This window comes from Podarcis vaucheri (assembly GCF_965113315.1).
Source record: "Podarcis vaucheri genome assembly, chromosome: 1".
Classification (NCBI taxonomy): domain Eukaryota; kingdom Metazoa; phylum Chordata; class Lepidosauria; order Squamata; family Lacertidae; genus Podarcis; species Podarcis vaucheri.
The window spans coordinates 3,437,386-3,456,464 of NC_138759.1; the positions used below are offsets into that span (position 1 = coordinate 3,437,386).

General features: G+C 51.7%; 2 protein-coding genes across 8 annotated transcripts; one reads left to right on the plus strand and one right to left on the minus strand.

Annotated features, from left to right (window-relative positions):
- The first annotated feature begins 374 nt into the window (after positions 1-374).
- Positions 375-10,054, plus strand: LOC309535437 (uncharacterized protein). 7 transcript variants are annotated; one of them, XM_082228501.1, is made up of 6 exons: positions 375-461; positions 1,444-2,266; positions 4,308-4,437; positions 6,739-8,782; positions 8,873-8,963; positions 9,515-10,054. In XM_082228501.1, the coding sequence occupies exons 1-4, from the start codon at positions 379-381 to the stop codon at positions 7,443-7,445; spliced, it is 1,743 nt and encodes a 580-aa protein (XP_082084627.1). In that variant the 5' UTR covers positions 375-378; the 3' UTR covers positions 7,446-8,782; positions 8,873-8,963; positions 9,515-10,054. The 7 variants fall into 7 exon arrangements, with proteins under 7 accessions (XP_082084627.1, XP_082084630.1, XP_082084629.1 ...); XM_082228504.1 differs by having other exon boundaries at positions 9,518-10,054; XM_082228503.1 differs by having other exon boundaries at positions 8,876-8,963.
- Positions 10,055-10,891: 837 nt separating this feature from the next.
- On the minus strand, positions 10,892-13,084 carry LOC309535475 (small ribosomal subunit protein uS14-like). Its single transcript, XM_082228557.1, has 3 exons — positions 12,901-13,084; positions 11,698-11,797; positions 10,892-11,404 (listed from the first exon to the last, which is right to left on the minus strand). The coding sequence occupies exons 1-3, from the start codon at positions 13,077-13,079 to the stop codon at positions 11,396-11,398; spliced, it is 288 nt and encodes a 95-aa protein (XP_082084683.1). The 5' UTR covers positions 13,080-13,084; the 3' UTR covers positions 10,892-11,395.
- Between the last annotated feature and the right edge of the window lie 5,995 nt (positions 13,085-19,079).

Genomic DNA, 19,079 nt, shown 5'->3' on the forward strand with positions numbered 1-19,079 from the left:
ATTTTAACATTCATTAATTTTACAGTATTTCTGCAGATAGTCTTTAAATTTCTTCCAATCTTCCTCCACCATTTCTTCTCCCTGGTCTCGGATTTTGCCACTCATTTCTGCCAATTCCATATAGACCATCACCTTCATCTGCCATTCTTCCAGGGTGGGTAAAGCTTGTGTCTTCCTTGACTACTGATTCAAAATCCTAAAATGTATTTTATATAACTGACTTTTTCATTTCTATTCTTTACATGTCGTATTGTTGTTTTATTGCTATGGCCGATGGCTGACGCAAATAAAGATTCATTCTTTCATTCATTCATTCATTCATTCATTCATTCACAAAGAGCAGCCACGCAGACGTCTCCGATCTCTCCATTCTTCTCCATGGGAAGATTTCACTTCCGTTCCGGGGCGAAGGAAGGAAACGAGCCCGGAAGTTCAGCCTCAGACAAAAAGAAATACATACAGTAAATCCTGCGGTGACTCTAGCCTTTTCCTATCTCTATGCGGAGCCGTGGCTGGGGAAGGTTTGCTACTAAATAGCGCAGCAGCAGCAGCAGAGAAAGAGCCGGACCGGGGAGGAAGGCGGGGGGGGGCCACGTGCAGAGGTGAGATGCAGGAGTTGCATTGCAAAAGGGGGGGGGGAGGACAGAGGGTGGCCAGGTCCTTGCAAGACCCCCCCGCCCACCATTCAGCCCTTCTTGCAACCCCCCCCCCCATGTAAGATGCCAGCTGTGCAGCATCAGTGAATTTGTCTGGGGAGGGGGCGCTTTGCAAGGATAGGGGAGGGATCTAGGCCCTTGGGAAGGGAGGGGGGCAGAGACGGGTTGTTTCTGTATCTAGTTAGCTCTGGCTATGGAGATGCCTGGGGAGGGGGGTTATTGGGTTCTTGTTTCTATTTTTATTATGTATTTTATATTTTTCTACTGTGATCTTATCTTGTGAACCATCCCAAGACCTATGGATATGGGGTGGTAAAGAAATGTAAATAGATTAAATAAGGTCAGGGCAGAGGAGGTAGGGGTGTGTGTGTGTGTGTGTGTGTGTGTGTGTGTTTAGAGAGGCATTTCCATGGAGAGGGGCAGGTTGGGGGGGGCTGACGCATGGATCTCAGGCCATTCTCATCTCATTTTCTCTTCTTTGATCCTGAGGCCCCTCCTGAACCTGACAATCCCAAGATGATGAATCTGGGTTTGGGAAATGGTTCACTTTCGAATTTACTCTGAGTGCTCAAACAGCAGAAAAGAGACTGTAGTTAGGTAAAGTTCTGGCTGCATTTACAAAATAAATAGGCCGGGTTTTTAAAAAAACTTTTGGAAACCCACTAAAACAGGCACAATGTCCATGTTATTTGCTGTATGGCCAGTTTGTTTAGAAATAAAATGCGAAGGGTCTTCTGAAGGCTGACAGCTCCAGTGTTCCAATTCTGCCTTTCCTCTTCCTTGACAGGAGCTCAGCGCAGCTGTCCAGATTGCTGTCGTTTATTCCTGAGCTGCTGGAGTTATTGGCGAAGATGAAGATGGAGGAAGACGCTGCGACAGGAGGTGCGCCAGAGGAAGCAGGAAGAGACCAGGACCAGGACACTGTAGACTGCAAACCCAAAATGGAGGACAGAACGCAGCCCCCAGAAGCTATGAGATCCATTCAGAAAGCAGCCCTGCAGCCGGTGAAAGAGGAGCCGGAAGAAGGCTTCTCCCACCAGTGGGAATCCCAGTGGCAGGACTTCCTGAGGACGGTGGAGCCCCCTTGCCAGGGCCCAGAAGCCCAGCCTGAGGAGCCCACGCCGTGGGGCGACACAAATGCCTTCCTGGCCTCCTTTGAGCAAGTGGCCGCCGCCTGCCGCTGGCCCCGGGAGGAGTGGGTGGCGCGGCTCTTGCCGGCCCTCCGAGGAGAAGCCGCGTTGGCCTTTGGCTTGCTGGAGGGCAGCGACCGGGAGGACTACGGGAGGGTGAAGGCGGCCCTCTTGCGCAGAGATGCCCTCGGCCGGGAGAGGCGGCGGCAGCACTTCCGGCGCTTTGGCTATGGGGAGGCCAAGGGGCCTCGGGCCGTTCATGGGAGACTCCAGGAGCTGTGCCACCAGTGGCTGGCTGTCGAGAGGCACTCCAAGGAGCAGATCCTGGAGCTCCTGATCCTGGAGCAGTTCCTGACCGTCCTGCCGCCCGAGATCCAGGGCTGGGTGAGGGAACGGGGCCCCGAGACCTGCTCCCAGGCAGTGGCCCTGGCGGAGGACTTTCTGCTGAGGCAGCAGGAGGCCGAGAGAGACGGAAGCCAGGTGATTTCTCCGCAAAGTTCCTCTGCGGTGGGACTTCAGGATCTGGGTCCAGAAAGCGCACCCTCCAGGTCTAGTTTTTGGGTACAGCTGTGCCCACAGCCTGGCCTGACCCTCACAGTTGCCCCACAGAGTAAATAACAGGACACCAGAAATCTCGATGCTCAAGTCTGCATTGCATTCCTATTTCCCCTTCCTTCCGATATAGGTAGGAAAGCCTTATTGGTTAATAATGATCATGATAATTTTATTATATGTATCCTATCTGCTTGGCTTGCCCCTGCCTCTCTGGGTGGCTTCAAACATATATAAAGACATAATAAAACATCAAACACTAAAAACTTTCCAATGCAGGGCAGCATTCAGATTTTCTCCTAAAGGTGATATACCATATTTTTCGTACCATTGGACGCACCGGACAATAGGACGCACTTTGTTTTAGAGGGGGGAGAACAAGAAAAAAAAATTCTCCCCCTCTCTGCCCAGCGCCCCTTCAGTGAAGCGGCAGGAGGCGCTGCACAGAGAGGGGGAGAACTTTCCCCCCTCTTGTTTTCCCGCTCCAAAACAAGGTGTCATTTAAGGTGCGTTCAGGCGGCTACCTTGGAAGCCTGGAGAGCTTCCGTGTCCACTGACCCCTCTCGCTCTCCAGGCTTCAGGTTCCTTTCGAGAGCCAGTGTGGTGTAGTGGTTAAGAGCGGTAGTCACGTAATCTGGGTAACCGGGTTCGCGTCTCCACTCCTCCACATGCAGCTGCTGGGTGACCTTGGGCCAGTCACACTTCTCTGAAGTCTCTCAGCCCCACTCACCTCACAGAGTGTTTGTTGTGGGGGAGGAAGGGAAAGGAGATTGTTAGCCGCTTTGAGACTCCTGAAGGGGAGTGAAAGGCGGGATATCAAATCCAAACTCTTCTTCTTCTCTTCTTCTTTGGGGCTGGCAGGGGGAAGCCCACCACCAGCCCCAAAGAGCAGGTCAGGGAGCAGCGGAAAGGCGCAGCGGAGAGGCTCCTGCCATAGCCGCGCGTCACCTCCCCAGCCGGGAGAGCGCACGCGGGGCTACGGCGTCTTCGCTCCATAGGACGCACACACATTTCCCCTTCATTTTTGAAGGGGAAAAAGTGCGTCCTATAGAGCGAAAAATACGGTAGTTACTCATCTCCTTGACACCTGATGGGAGGGCATTCCACAGGGTGGGTGCCACTACCGAGAAGGCCCTCTGTAAATAATTATTGCACCTTTTCCTCCAAGGAGCTCCAGGCAGCGTACGTGGCTCTGCTCCTCATTAATCCCCACACCAACCCCCTTGCGAGGTGGATCAGGCTGAGAGGCAGTGGCTGTTCCCTCAGGGTCACCCAGGGAGCTTCCTGGCTGAGTGGGGATTTGAACCCTGGTCTCTCACTACACCACCCTGGCTTTCTGATCAGTCATGGTCGCCAATCTTTTTGGGACCAGTGGGCACATTTTGAATGTTGGGCTTCCATGGGGAGCGTGATGTGGCATAATGCAAAATTAGAAAAATATAGTCGTTGCTCCTTCTCTCACCCGCAATCGCTTGCCATGCAGTCACCCAGGTTTTGGTGGTCCTGACCGTGGGCATCACACAGTATTGATTTCACCCACACACACATGCAGCATGTGAAGACCGCTAGCAAGCATTAGCCTCTCTCACAAACACACACACAGATATTGCACCTCTGTCTTTCTCGCACACTCGTCCCTCTCTCTGCTCAAGTGCATCTCTCTCCGTCGCAACCACAGAGCAGGCTGCAGAAACCCATCACCCCATTGAATCTCCTACAGATTCACGGGGGTTGCCAACCTGTTGCCCAGAGAGGCCTCTGCATTAGGCAGAAGATGCATCCACTGAGTGGTCCTGCTCTTGCCTCTGTGGCCTCCCCCTGGCCAGTTGCCCCCGGCAGAAAGCCTCCAGGAGCTCCTCTCCGGCTGGGGGCCAGTTGCTGTGGGTGGGCAACAATCAGACTCCGAATTCATGGAGACAGGCTGCCTGTATCTGACTGTCTGTATCTGGCTTCCTTGCTGCTCTTGCAGGTGGCCTTTGAGGTGGTGGCTGTGAATTTCTCCGAGGTAGAAACTGCTCCTGCTGGTGGGGAGCAGGAGGGGACCCTGTGCGCTGAAGCAAAGCAGGAGGAGGAGGAGGACCAGGAAGCCAGCAAGTTGGGTAAGAGGGGCGTGCCTCCTGCTGGTCTGAGTTCCTCGTTTCTCTTCAGAAAAGCTTAGGAGATGCTCTTGCCATTAGAATATCCAGGCTCTTTGGGGTTTCTAAGGGTGGGAGGCGGGGACAGTGCCCAGAAAAAAACACTCTCTCGATGCAATTTGTATTTCTCTCTGGTGGCTCCCATTGTTATCCTCACCAATGCATTAATTGCTGGTGTAATAATAATAATAATAATAATAATAATAATAATAATAATAATAATAATAATTTATTATTCATACCCCGCCCATCTGGCTGGGCTTCCCCAGCCACTCTGGGCAGCTTCCACCAAAATATTAAAATACCGTAATGCATCAAACATTAAAAGCTTCCCTAAACAGGGCTGCCTTCAAAACTGCAAACAGATCTATTTAAAACAAAGCAAGCCCAATACAAAGAAGGAGGCGTTCTTGCAGAGATTCGTTCATTCATTCACTGGGAAAGCCTGTAGGAACAAACATATCTTCAATTGTTTCAGGAATGTGCAGAGAGTTGGTGCCTGTTGTATCTCAGCAGGAAAGCTGCTCCACAGAACAGGAGCAGCCATACTTGAAACCCTGATCTGAGCAACTGTGAGGGGGGGTAACTTAATTGCAAGATGGTACATACCTCAGACGTACTGCGGCAAACTACATTAAACCAAATGTCCAGCAGTTATTTAGGTAAAAAACCTCAAGATTGCTTGGGCCTCTCTCAACTCCCTTCTGTGAGCTTGCTAATGCTGTTTCCCCCACGGAATGGGTCATGTTATTGTTTGTTTATCTGTTTATTATACATTTGTATATCACCCCTCCCCAAGGAGCTCAAAGTGGGATATGCTCTTATCTTCTCCCCCATTTAATCCCCACAACCACGTGAGCTGGATTGGGGCTGAGAGTGAAAGACTGGCCCAATATCACCCAGTGAGCTTCATGGCCCAGTGGGGTGGGGAATTTGAACCCTGGTCTCCCTGGTCCTTTGCCCCATCATGCTAACCACTAGGAAGATTGGGTTCCGGTTCCGGTCAGGATGGAGGAGACAAGGTGAATCTGGCTACTCCCTAACTGAAGGCAAGATTTACGCTGGTAATCTATCTCTTGGCACCAGTTTATCTGCCTCCCTGTTCTAGCTTTTGATGCTTTATTAGAGCTCTTCTCAAAGCTGTGATTCATGTTCTACCCTGCTACCATATTTTTCGCTCTCTAAGATGCACCAGACCACAAGACGCACTTAGTTTTTGGAGGAGGAAAACAAGGAAAAAATATCCTGAATCCCAGAAGCCAGAAGAACAAGAGGAATCGCTGTGCAGGGAAAGCAGCGATCCCTCTTGCTGTTCTGGCTTCTGGGATAGCCGTGCAGCCTGCATTCACTCCATAAGACGCACACACATTTCCCCTTTTTGGGAAGGAAAAAGTGAGTCCTATCGAGCAAAAAATAGGGTATTTTATCAGACTAACAACCTCCATCGTGAGGCTGCAAGAAGTTGCAGGAAGCTGAGCTCCCTTTCAGCCCCCCCCCCGAATGAGAGGCATTATTAAACTCTGTAAGTTTCTATAGCCTCACAAGGCTCACAACATCATTTTGAGCAAGGCTCGACAACCTGCCTCCAGTGTGGTGTAGTGGTTAAGAGCAGTGGACCCGTAATCTGGTGAACTGGGTTCGCTTCCCTGCTCCTCCACATGCAGCTGCTGGGTGACCTTGGGCCAGTCACACTTCTCTGAAGTCTCTCAGAGTGTTTGTTGTGGGGGAGGAAGGGAAAGGAGATTGCCAGCCGCTTTGAGACTCCTTCGGGTAGTGATAAAGCGGGATATCAAATCCAAACTCTTCTTCTGCAAAACAGCTTGCATCTCAGTCCTCTGCGTGCACAGGCAGATGAGAATCAGTGTGAAGCACTGTTGGGGTTAGGATGCGGGTTCAAATCCTGGGAGACCTGCTTGGGTGAGCCACTGGCTCTCAGGCGTAACCAACCTCACAGGGTTGTTGGGAGGACAGCATGAGGAGGGGGGGAGACTCTTTAGGGGGTGAAAGGCCAGATATCAAGTCCAAACTCCTCCTCCTCCTCCTCTTCTTCTGTAATAAATATTACAAAGAGGCTTATTAGCAAAAGAGACTGAAACACTCTCTATGCGAAGACGCCGAGCCCTCTGTTGCAATAACCACTACTCCACCCTGCCTCCCCCTAATGTTCTGATTCTCCACCCTTTATTTCCCCTGCTTTAAAACTCTTTGTTTCTTTTCTCTAGCGCAGGGAAAGAGTCATTTGGGATTCTCTCATTTCTTACGCAGGCAAAGAATGGCTGGCCGCACACCAGAGGGAGACGTTCACAGCGGAAGATTCGGGCCGAGCAGGGGTGTCCCTGTGGAAAGCGGAAGAGGTGGTTCCCCAGTGCCGCTTCCAGGAAAATGCCGCCGCCACCAGTCAGGAGAGGCCTGAGGGCCAGCTGAGGACCTACTCCGGAGGGGATGGAGACGCATCTGTACCTTTTGGGGGAGATTACACAGCCCTCATTGTGACCACCGTCCAGGCAGGAGTGGACACGGGGAAGAAGCGGAATACCTGCCGAGCTTACGGGAAAAGCTTCAGCCCGGGTTCCGGCGTGCTCAAGAGCCGCCGAGCGGGAGCCAAAGCCCACAAATGCCAGGTCTGTGGGAAGTTCTTCCTTTCCGGCTCCAAGCTCATCATCCACCTGCGGACCCACACGGGGGAGAAGCCCTACGAATGCTCGTCGTGTGGGAAGACGTTCAGGTCCAGCTCGGTCCTGTACCGTCACCAGAGGATCCACACAGGAGAGAAGCCTCACAAGTGCCCCGTCTGCGGGAGGAGGTTCGGCAGCAACTCCAACCTCAATCGGCACCAGAGGATCCACACTGGGGAGAAGCCGTACGAGTGCGCGGAATGCGGGAAGAGCTTCATCCAGAGGGCCAACTTGAATAAGCACCACAAAATCCACCAGGGGGATGGGAAAAGCCGGGAGGGTTTCAGCACGAGCTGAAAGCGCAAAGTGGGTGTGACATGTGTGCACACAGGAAGAAACCGCTTAAGAGACCGGATCATGCAGCGACACTTTTCAGAGGAATTCCTGTGTTGCAGCGGGTTGGGCTGGATGACCCTAAGGGTCCCTTCCTACAATTCTGATTCCACGAATTGCAGAGATCCCAGAGGACTTTGTGGAACTGTTCTGGGTGCATTGATGAGGTGTAAGATACCGTGGGGTGAGGGGGGCACTACTGTGAGTGTGCTGGCTGCTCCCCATCATTCGCTCACAGATGCTGAGTGCTTGGGAACGACCCTGGCAAGAGCGCTGTTGCCTTTTGCATGAAGACATCTGCATCCGGTTGCACAGGCTCCCTATGAAGTGAGGCCTTGCTCTCAGTGCAAGGCAAGATTGTGGGCTGTATTGTATGTTATGTGGAAAAAGGGAGGAGACAAATGTAAACACTAAATAATTTCAGTTGCATTCCTTCTTTAAAAACTCCCCTTGCTTTTTCTTCTTCTTTTAATACTGCCTTTCCTCAAAATCTCAGCCGAGGCAGCTTATAGTTTAAACATGTCCCTTTCATGTTGAGCTAAGGAGAGAGAATCACACCAATAACATGAAGAGAGCAACAGGCAAAGCCAGCGGTCAATGCAATTGCAATGGAGCAAATTCAGTGTTTTCATGAGTTAGGCAGAGAAAGGGCCGTAGCTCAGTGAGAAATCATGTACTCGGCATGTAGAAGGAGCCACGTTCAGTCCCAATGGCCTCTCCAGGGAGGGCTGGAGAAGACCCTCTCTGAAATCGCGGGGGGAGATGACACTGAACTAGTATCTGACTCTACCAGGCAGCTTTCAGGATGTGAAGTTGCGCATTCTGTTGACAGGGATCTCCTAAGGTTGCTTGGAGAGGCAGAAGGTTGTGCATTTATTTAGTTATTTATTTTTGTGTCCAACCAATTGATTCTCAGAGTATGCATCCCATTGAAATTAATGGACTTAAGTACGATAGGTCCATTAATTTCTATGGGATGTATTCAGCCTAACTAAGGAGGTCGCTCACTCCAGTAGCATTTCTGTCTGCCTGATGGGATGATCTCTCCTCCCTACCACCACCCCTGCCAGTTTTTGGGGTGGGGGCAGGAAGAAAAGTCCCATTGCACTCTCTGATGGGAATGAACTTCCCAGGGGGCACCTGGGGGGCCAGAGCTCAAGAGGGTGATGGATTAGATCACAAGGTGGACTGTGGGTTGCCTCCTACAAAACAGCTGATTCTTCTCCAGAAGGGGCATTTTCATTGGTCCAGCACAAACTGAGTGATCCCATCTCTGGAGCAAAGGCACCAACAAAGCCCAGGTAAATGAACCCGGAATGGAACCACTGACCATTTTATTTTAATGGGAATTAGCTGAAATGACTGGTTTACGTTATTTGTTTCCTCCAAAGAAGGACTTCAGATTCCCCAAACTTGACCAGCTCTCATGCCTGGAAGAAGTTGCAATTGTCTGTGGCCTGGACGATGGAGAGAAATTTTCAGGTAGCTTTTTCAATGTGCGTTTGGATCCTTTGATGAGCTGAGAATGGTCAGGCTTCTGCAGAGAGGTTACTGAATCCTCCATTATGATACATGCAAAATAAGGCTGCTGACATAGACGTAGCCAGGAATTTAAGAAACCAAGTTATCTGCAACGCAATTGGGCAGTTAAGTATTTTAATTTACTTGATTGGGGGGGCAGCTACCCCCTCTGCCCCCTCCTGGCTATGTCCATGACCCGTGGCACCCTGAGATGCATACAGAGGCTAGTTAAGAGTCTGGTGAGTCACCGGGTACAAGAGTTAGGAAAACAAACACTCCTACTCCATGGGAGCAATCCTTTTAAAGGAGAATCCAAGGGCAAGAGGATGGTTAGACAGATCCGCAGCTTGCTGCCTAGAAGAGCATCTTTTGGGTAACGCTGTGAATTGCCCCTTTTGATGGCAGAAATGCTCAGGCCAAGACAACTCACCAACACACATAATTTAGAAGTGAACTGATTTGAGTGTTTCTTTCCCCCTTGGTCTCTGACTGGGTTTCTCTCTTTATTCCAGCAGGTGGTGAAGGGAAGATCAGAAATGAGGGGGAACTGGATAGCATCTCATCTGAAAGAGGCAAGCCCTAGGAAATAAAGGGAATTTTTGCTTCCAAGACGGAACAATGAAGCAAGGGGCAAACTAGATCAGAAAGAGGATACCACAAGTGGGGATAATGAATGTTGTGCACCTGTTGTGCTCAGGTGCTGCTTGCAGGTTTCCCACTGAGGAATATCATTGTGAGAACAGGATGCTGGACTAGATGGGGGCCTGGTCAGATCCAGCAGGGCTTCTGGTTTTTTTATATTGATTTGGGTTTAGATGAATTTAGGGACAAACTTTTGTGTTTATCAGTAGTTAAGGTTGTGTTTCCAAGCTTTTTGACTTGTAAACTAGGAGCGTTTGATGCTATTTTAACGATAAGCATCCAATTACCTTGTAACACCTGTATATAACTATGTAATTATCACTTTATTTACTCTTACCGATTAGGTTCTGTGTGTTTTCCTCTTCTATATTCCCAGCTATAAACTAGAATAAACACATTTTCATTCTAAATTACAGAGAGAACAATTTCTTTAAAATGAGATCTATAGCAGTGTTCCTCTACAAATTGAACACATATTTGAGCATTTATATTCGGACCATCTCACTTGCTCCTGCTCATTCCAACTTAAATTGGGTTTCCAAAAGCAGTCTACTTTTCTGAGCCATTCTATACAAGATCGTTTTTTTGAACATTAGATGCCAGGAACATAACCAGGAATATTCCACTTGCAGAGAATGTTTTCTACAAATCCATTTTGTTTAATGGGAGCCATATGATACTCTATGGCTAAGCCATGTAACTTTGGAACATTGTCAAAAGAGCCCAGTAAAGTCCTGCTGCTTAAACAGTTGTAAGATACAACCCATATGGCATACAAAACAAATGAGGAGTGCGGGTTTGGTCATAACAGTAAAAAGAACTTTATACATGTGGGGGAGTATATTATTTGGAAGAGGTGTGTATCTGAAGAAGTGTACATGCACACGAAAGCTCATAGTAATAAGTAACTTAGTTAGTCTCTAAGATGCTACTGGAAGGAATTTTTTTATTTTATTTGGAAGATGGTTGTTGATATAATCCAGCTGGTTTTGCATTTTTCACCATGTAAAAATATGCAAAGTATGTTTATTCCTATCTTTTCTGTATCACTTTAATTTTAGTATGTCTGCTGCACAAGGGAGCACTCTTATTATTTATTATAAATGGGCATCTAATGGAAGGCTTACTTTTGAAAAATATTGGATGCCATCACGGGAAACCATTTTTAAAAAGTGGCTCCTAGAAGGAAAACATGAAATTGGTCAGGCTATGTGTCCTAAAAACAAATTCAAAGGTGAAGCATGGAGAACGATAATCAGTTGTTTTAACTGTAGAGAACATAAACCAAACCATGAACCAAGCTTTTAAAGAAACCCCATTTGCTTTAAAAATTAACAGTGTATGTGGATCCAATGTCTTTATGATCCTTTCTGCTAATGAGTAATATTTCTGTATGGATCTAATTTGTGCAAGTAATTTCAACAAAAATAAGGATGGGAAAATTAAGTACAGATTCTTGAACAAATCCTTGCTCATACCATGGATACGGGCCATAAGATGACAAGGCCCCTTTTGGGTCCTGGATCCAACCCCTGCTATCTCCTCCTTCCCAAGCGCTATTTGCTCTGACTATAGAACTATGTCAAATCATGAACATCACATCAGAGTTTGAGAATCTGGGCAAACAAGTCCCTATTTTTTATTTTTCTGTACACAAAAGCATCTTATGTGCGGCAAGAGTGTCTCAACCAGCCGAAGCAGCTTCCCTGTTTGCCGTCCTCTTCAGGCCATCTCTGCGGGTGAACAGATGTTTAATCCAGCTGGAAAGTGGGAGAGAGAAGAGTGAAGACGTTTAGTGTGACTTTCTCTTGGAGTTCCCCAAATCGTGGCTTCTTCCTCTGGGCCTGGTCCTGTGACTGCCGAAACCCAAGAGGCCCCTTTTTCTGCTCTTAGGCATCTCTCGTTTTGGGAAGGAGCAACTCGCCCCTTCTGCCCGCCTTTTAGGCTCAGGGAAGTGCAGGAAACAGGGCTGACGGCCCTCGCTGGCCTCTCTCCCTAGAGAAGCGCCCCCCCCGTCCCAGAGCCCCTCCATCCTCCCTGCCCCCCATCTCACCTTGATGAAGCCGATGTCCTTGGCGTACTGGCGGAAGCACTGGCGGCACATGTTGAGCCCGTACTTGCGGATCAGGCCGTGGCGGTTGGAGCAGACGCGGCTGGGGGGGGGAGATAGAGGCCTGGGGTCAGCTGGAGGGCAGGAGGGACCCCCCACTCCCTGTACTCCCCCCTCAGAGGCAGGAGGAACCCCCCACTCCCTTTAATCCCTCCACTTCCCCTCGGAGGAGGCACCCCCTCCCACGGGGGGAGAGAGAGGCCTGTGGGTCAGGGGGACGGGGACCCCCCATACTCCCCCCTCTCGTCAGAGGAAGCGCCCCCTCAGATCCCCCCCGGGCTTGGCTGCCCTTTCTCTCCTCCCCCCCCCCCGCGCTCTTAGAGCCCCAGAGGAGGGGGGGCCTCCTTCTCTTTCCCTCCCTGGGGCGCCTCATGGCGGCGGGGCTCCCTCCCTCACACGTGCCTGGGGAAGGGGGGGAAGAGGCCTGTGGGTCAGGGGGGACAGGGACCACCATACTTCCCCCTCTCGTCAGAGGAAGCGCCCCCTTAGACACCCCCCCGGGCTTGGCTGCCCTTTCTCTCCCCCCACCCCGCTTTCCCTCCCTGGGGCGCCTCATGGCGGCGGGGCTCCCTCCCTCACATGCAACTGGGGGGGAGGAAGAGGCCTGTGGGTCAGCCGGGGGGCAGGAGGGACCCCCACTCCCTATATTCCCCCGTCGGAGGAAGCGCCCCCTCAGACCCCCCCCCGGGCTTGGCTGCCCTTTCCTCCCTCTTTCCCTCCCTGAGGCGCCTCATGGCGGCGGGGCCCCCTCCTTCCTTCCTCCCTCCCCCCCAATTGTCCTCCCCCCCCTCTCTCATCTCCCGCCCTGTTAGAGCCCCAGAGGAGGGGGGCCTCCCTCTCTTTCCCTCCCAGGGGCGCCTCATGGCGATGGGGCCCCCTCCCTCACACGCGCCTGGGGGGGAAGAGGCCTGGGGGTCAGCCGGGACCCCCCACTCCCTATATTCCGGAAGCGCCCCCTCAGACCCCCCATGGGCTTGGCTGCCTTTCTCCCCCCCCCCCGAATTTTAGAGCCCTCCTTCTCTTTCCCTCCCTGAGGCGCCTCATGGCGGCGGGGCTCCCTTCGCTCCTTCCCCCTCCCGCCCCCCCGCCCCGATCCTTCTCCCCCCCTACACCCGCTCCCTCCCTCCCTTCCCCGCCCCCACCCACCAGGATCGGGACCCCTGGCCGAACTTCCTCGGGTGGCTCCAGTAGAGCTGCTGGTGCCCCATCTTGCTCGGCGCCTGGCGAGGAGGGAAAGGCCGCGCCCCACTGCGCACGCGCGGGCGGAGGAAGAGCCTCTCCCGTCGTGCCCCGCGCCCCCGCCAGCTCCGCCCCTCCCCTGACATCACGCCGCGCCCCAGCCGGCCCCGCCCCTTCTCCCTGACGCCGCGCCCCGCGTGCCTGAGCTCCGCCCCTCCCCTGACGTCACGCCGCGCCCCCGCCTGCCCGGGCCCCGCCCCCTCGCCTGACGTCACTCCGCGCCGAGCCAAGAGCCTGTTCCGCGCGCCTCTCCCCCAGCCGGGCGCGGTGGCGCGTGCCTGTAATCCAGCTACTCCTGGAGGCTGAGTCTGGCGGATCGCTTGAGCCCAGGAGTTCGGGGCTGCTGTGGGCTATGCCGATCGGGTGTCCGCACTAAGTTCGGCATCAATATGGCGAGCCCCGGGGAGCCGAGGCGCGCCAGGTTGCCCAAGGAGGGGTGAACCGGCCCAGGTCGGAGACGGAGCAGGTCAAAACTCCCGTGCCGATCAGTAGTGGGACCGCGCCTGTGAATAGCCGCTGCAGCCGCGCCTGGGCAACACAGCGAAACCCAGACTCTCCTTTTGCTGCTCAGGAATAGAATAATAATAATAATAATATTATGATTAAGAAGGGCAATCGGGAGAGGACTTTTGATTGCATTCAGCAGCAATAAAATAATAATAATAATAATGGCAATTGGGAGAGAGAGAGATGCGCTGCAGCCTCGCCGGGGCAACACAGCCATACCCAGACTCTTTGGCTGAATTTAATGCAACAAAATAATAATGATGATAAGTGCAATTCGGAGAGAGACGCTGCAGAAAGAACAATGCTAAATGCATTTATTCCATGAAGGGCAAATGAATAGATTCCATCAAGGGAACTCGCCCCCTGCCTTTGCCCCCCGGATCAGACAGGGTCTCTGGCCGCTTTCAGGAATTCTTCAGCCCGCAGGGAAAGCGACGGGCCCCGCGGGCGCGGAGATCTCGGGGAGGGAGCGGGCTGGGGACTGTGGCCGGGAAAGGGAGTTTGCTCGGCGGCTCGCAAGCCTTGACTGCATTTCTGCAAAGAACTTCTCCACTGACCGGACAGAGCCCAATGGGCTCCTGCGCTGCGCGACCGCCTCCTCCTGGCCAGAGCCAGGAAGTGCTTCTCAGGCCGCGCGCACTTCCCCCAGTCGCCAGCAGGGGTCAGCGCAGCAGCGCACACGGACCGCTGGGAAGAAAGATGCTTTTAGGATCTTTTAGCTGCAGAAACAGATAAGCCCTTCCAGAAGTGGAACCACAGGGTAAATGAGCAAGCTCAGCTTTATTTAGAAATGGGGGGAAATGTGATCCCACACAATGGATATTCCGCTTCCCAGACACGGTCCATTGAAGCTGCCCCTAAACTGGTTTCCGGATGTTTGGGACTACAAGTCCCATCACCCCTGATCATCACTCTTGCAGGGCCCTGGTCTTCGTGGGGCATCCTGTAGGCCCTTGGTGCCTCCAGAAACTGCCAGGATTTTGTGGGAGCAATTTAAGGTATGGTTAGCAGATTTTTGTCAATGAATCCGGGGACACTTTTTTTTTTTGGAAGCTGAGTAGCAACAGGGAGTCAGTAGTGGGGATGGTGAGGTGAAAGACCCTGGGCCCAAGCACACATGCATATTGTATAAAGGTGCAAAGCCCTTCTTTAGCCCACTGTGAAACATAAATGCGAAACACAAATGCACCGGCGCTCTGAAGGCGCAAAAGCTGCGCACGGACAGGGAGAATCGCTCTTGCTCTAGTCTACTGGATGCCAATCTGCCAGGCACACTGCGCTTTCAGGATTATTATGCATTACTAGAGGTAAAGTTGACAAACATTGTTGTGGGTTGGTCTCTTTTTAATGAGTGCGAGGTACAAGCACAAGAGAGGCTGAAGAAAAGGATGCAGTTAAGCAGCCTGGCTGGTATGCAGGAAGTAGAGCCAGTGCTTTTTGCTAGAATAAGAGGTGCCACTTCTCACCATGAAGTTGTTACAGTAAGTGCTGCACTTTTTAACAAAAAAAAAAAAAGGTTGGTGCCGGTACTGCGTATCCTTGAGTGCCCCCCTGGAAGAAGAAGAAGAAGAAGAAGAAGAAGAAGAAGAAAGCACTGGATATAGCATTGGCAAAATTACCAGTCCTGCTTCTAGCCCCATGACCAGTGCCTCTGAAAGTCCTTTGGTCAGACATGGCTCTTGACAGCACCTGAGAGACAGTCGGTCCCACCTCCTTGCTAAGAGACCCACACCTGTAATTAAGTCCTATTTTGCTAGGTGGGGTAACTAAGAAGTTATCCTCCGCCTGCTTGTTATTACTGATTTGCATTTCTTCCCTACCCTTCACCATAAGGTCCCATCTCAGGTTACAGCAATCTTTGTGACATTAAAAACAGTGTAAAATGAATTAAAATGGTGTAAAATAATTAAAATGGTGACAGCAGCCACGAAATTAAAAGACGCCTGCTTCTTGGGAGAAAAACAATGACAAACCTAGACAGCATCTTAAAAAGCAGAGACATCACCTTGCCAACAAAGGTCCGTATAGTTCAAGCTCTGGTTTTCCCAGTATGGAAGTGAGAGCTGGACCACAAAGAAGGCTGATGGCCGAAGAATGGATGCTTTTGAATTCTGATGTTGGAGGAGACTCTTGAGAGTCCCATGGACTGCAAGAAGATCCAACCTGTGCATGCTGAAGGAAATCAGCCCTGAGTGCTCACTGGAAGGACAGATCCTGAAGCTGAGGCTCCAAGACTTTGGCCACCTCACGAGAAGAGAAGACTCCCTGGGAAAGATGGAGGGCACAAGGAGAAGGGGACGACAGAGGATGAGATGGTGGGACAGTGTTCTCGAAGCAACCAGCATGAGTTTGACCAAACTGCGGGAGGCAGTGGAAGACAGGAGGGCCTGGCGTGCTCTGGTCCAGGGGGTCACAAAGAGTTGGACACGACTAAACGACTAAACAGCAACAAAATGAATTACAGTCAATAGAATAGGATGGGGCCTAAAAACATGCATGTCAGGTGTCAAAGGCGTTTTAGGATGGAGGTTGGACTAGATGACCCTTGCGGTCCCTCCAACTCTACGGTTCTGTCATTCTATGAAGTCACATACAGCTCCCTGTTGCTTCTGGCTTGCGGATGGAAATACGGCTTTGATCTTACCTGGGATTCCAGCAGAGGGCAATGCAGTTCAACAATCTATTATTGTCCCATACAGAGGGAAGCAGAAGTCAAGATACAGTGGTGCCTCGCAAGACGAAATTAATTCGTTCCGCAAGTCTCTTCGTCTTGCGGTTTTTTCGTCTTGCGATGCACGGTTTCCCATAGGAATGCATTGAAAATCAATTAATGCGTTCCTAGGGAAACCGCCTTCAGACCAGGTCCGGGGACAGACTGTCCCCAGACCTCTTCTGAAGGCTGGGGGGGGGGGGGACAAGGGCTTTTCTTCCCACCCCCAGCATTTTAAAAAACCCTGGGACAGCGGAGGACTTCTCTGCTGTCCGGGCAATCTTAAAATGCTGGCGGGCGGCAATTTAAAATCGCCCCGGGACAGCGGAGGACTTCTCCGCTGTCCGGGGTGATTTAAAAGCCCCTGGGAAGGCAGGCAGGGGGGACAAAGACTTTTGCCCCCCCGCCAGCCTTCAGAAGGTGTTCCCGCCCCCCGCCCTGCTTTGGAGCACCGTTCCGAAGCGGGGCGGTGGGGGAAGGTGTTCCCGCCCCCCCCCCGCCCCGCTTTGGAGCACCGGGAGAAGCGATCTCCCCGCAGCCGCTTGCTTCAAAAGAGGTCCGGGGGCAGCGGGAAGCGCTTCCCGCTGCCCCGACCTCTTTTGAAGCAAGGGGCGGTGGGGAGAAGCGATCTCCCCGCCCAGGGGCGCCGACTTATAAAAAATATTGGGGGGGCCCATACTGGGGTCCTGCCGCTGCTTCGCTCGGGTAGCCGGGAGAACGCAGTTCGAGGTGGCGGTGTTGGGGAGAGACCCTCGCTCAGGGCGCCACGAGACTTGGCGGCCGGCGGCCTATCTGGGGGGTTTTGGAGCGTATTTCGGCGGAGCGATTGGGGAGGAGGGGGCTTGTTGCCGGATTCTTCAGCTGGGCCGGAGATCCGCTGCTGGGGGGTCCCTGGGCCGAGTTGTGAGCCCGGCCTGCTGAAGGGAGATCCAGCCGATTGCACGACGGGGACGGCCGGGGCTCTCCGGCTAGGGCGCGCGGCTGGCTGGCTGGCTGGCTGGCGAGGGAGCAGGTGGGGAGGAGGCGGGGGTCCTCACTCTCTTAGGAAACGCACCCGCGCGCCCGATTGCCACGAAGTCCGAAGGGTGCGTGTGTGGAATTAAAAAGAAAAAACGAGATACGGGCAGGGCAGGCAAAGAGTTTTCCGCAAGAGGATGGAGGGCAGGTTGAAGAGAAAATCACTCAGGATGAGACAGTCAAATCAGCCATGATAAAATGGGCTCAGGATATTGGGTATAACATCATGTTTGAGGACTGGGAAAGGTTATGGACCACCAGAATGAAATTCACTGCATGTAATGCCTTGAAGGAAAATATTATGAAAATGATTTATAAGTGGTACATGACCCCAGTCAAGCTTGCAAAAATATATCACCTGTCTGATAATAAATGTTGGAAATGTAAGGAGGCTGAAGGGACATTCTCTTTCACCTCCGGTGGACTTGTCCAAAAGTGAAGGCCTTCTGGGAAATGATCTATAATGAGTTAAAAAATGTATTTAAGTATACCTTTCCCAAGAAACCAGAGGCCTTCCTCTTGGGCATTGTTGGCCAGAAAGGGTTAAAGAAGGATAGAACTTTCTTTATGTATGCAACTACAGCAGCAAGAATACTTATTGCAAAATATTGGAAGACACAAGATTTGCCCACACTGGAAGAGTGGCAGATGCAATTGATGGACTACATGGAACTGGCTGAAATGACTGGCAGAATCCGAGATTTGGGAGAAGAAACAACAGAAGAGGACTGGAAAAAATTTAAGGACTATTTACAAAAACAATATAAGTTGTATGAATGTTAAAAATTTAGACGATTCGGAAACTATAGCTTCAGCAATTAGATTTGGGAAACAGGAAATTATATTTTAAGTAAGAAAAGGTCAAAATCTAAGGTAATACTATGTTTAATTTAAGATATAAGTAACTGATGAAAAGTATGTTAAATTTAGAGGTATAGTATTTGAAAAGTACAAAATAAGGTACGAAACAAGGTAATAATTTGCTGATATCTTTATTATAAAGAATGCAGGGTAAGGGAGATGCGAGGAAGTCCAGTTAGTTATATAAAAAATGTGTTGAATGGTTGGTTTTCTTTTCTTCTTTTTCTTTTTTTCTTTTTCTTGTTCTTTTACTTTTTTCTTCAGTGTATGTTTCTAACTTTGTATTTGAAAACTTAATAAAATATTTATAAAAAAAAAAGAGAGAGAAAATCCTTTCGCTTTTCTGGGGCGCAGGGAAGTCTCAGAGCCGGAGGTTGGGGAAGGGACCCCCTTTGCTCTGCCCTCTTCTCCCGTCTTAGATTCGCATGGGGGTCCCCGCCCGAGCTTGCCTGGCCACCGGGCCACACAAGGGCCGCGCTCTACGCGGCGCACCTTGCTAGCCGCGCAGCTGTCCTCCGCGGCTGCGGAGCGGCCCTGCGCCGGTGCCCAGCCCCTCTGGGCGCCCGCTGCGCTGCCAATGACAAGCGGGCGACGTCGCGGGCGGGGAAGGCGTCGCTTTCTTTCCCGATCCTTCATCCTCCCAGTCTTCCAGCCCTTTTTTGGGTTGGAAGCTCGTCTCGTTCGCCCTTCTCCTTTCTTCACCCTGTGCGCAATTTTCCTCCCTCGTCTCCCTCCCCATTTCTCCTGACTGACTGACTGACTGACTGACGGGCTTGAGCTCGGGCTCGGGCTTTGGCTCGGGCTTTGGCTCGAGCTCGGGCTTTGGCTCAGGCTCGGGCTCGGGCAGCCACAGCGTCGGCGGTGTTGGCGATCGGTGGCGCGGGGGGATGGCCCTCCCGGGGGAGCCGGCGCTGCTCAATGGGGTTGCCAAGGAAACAGGCCGGCCGCCCCCCGCCCGGCGCCCCCCGCCGCCCGTTATCGAGCTGCTGGA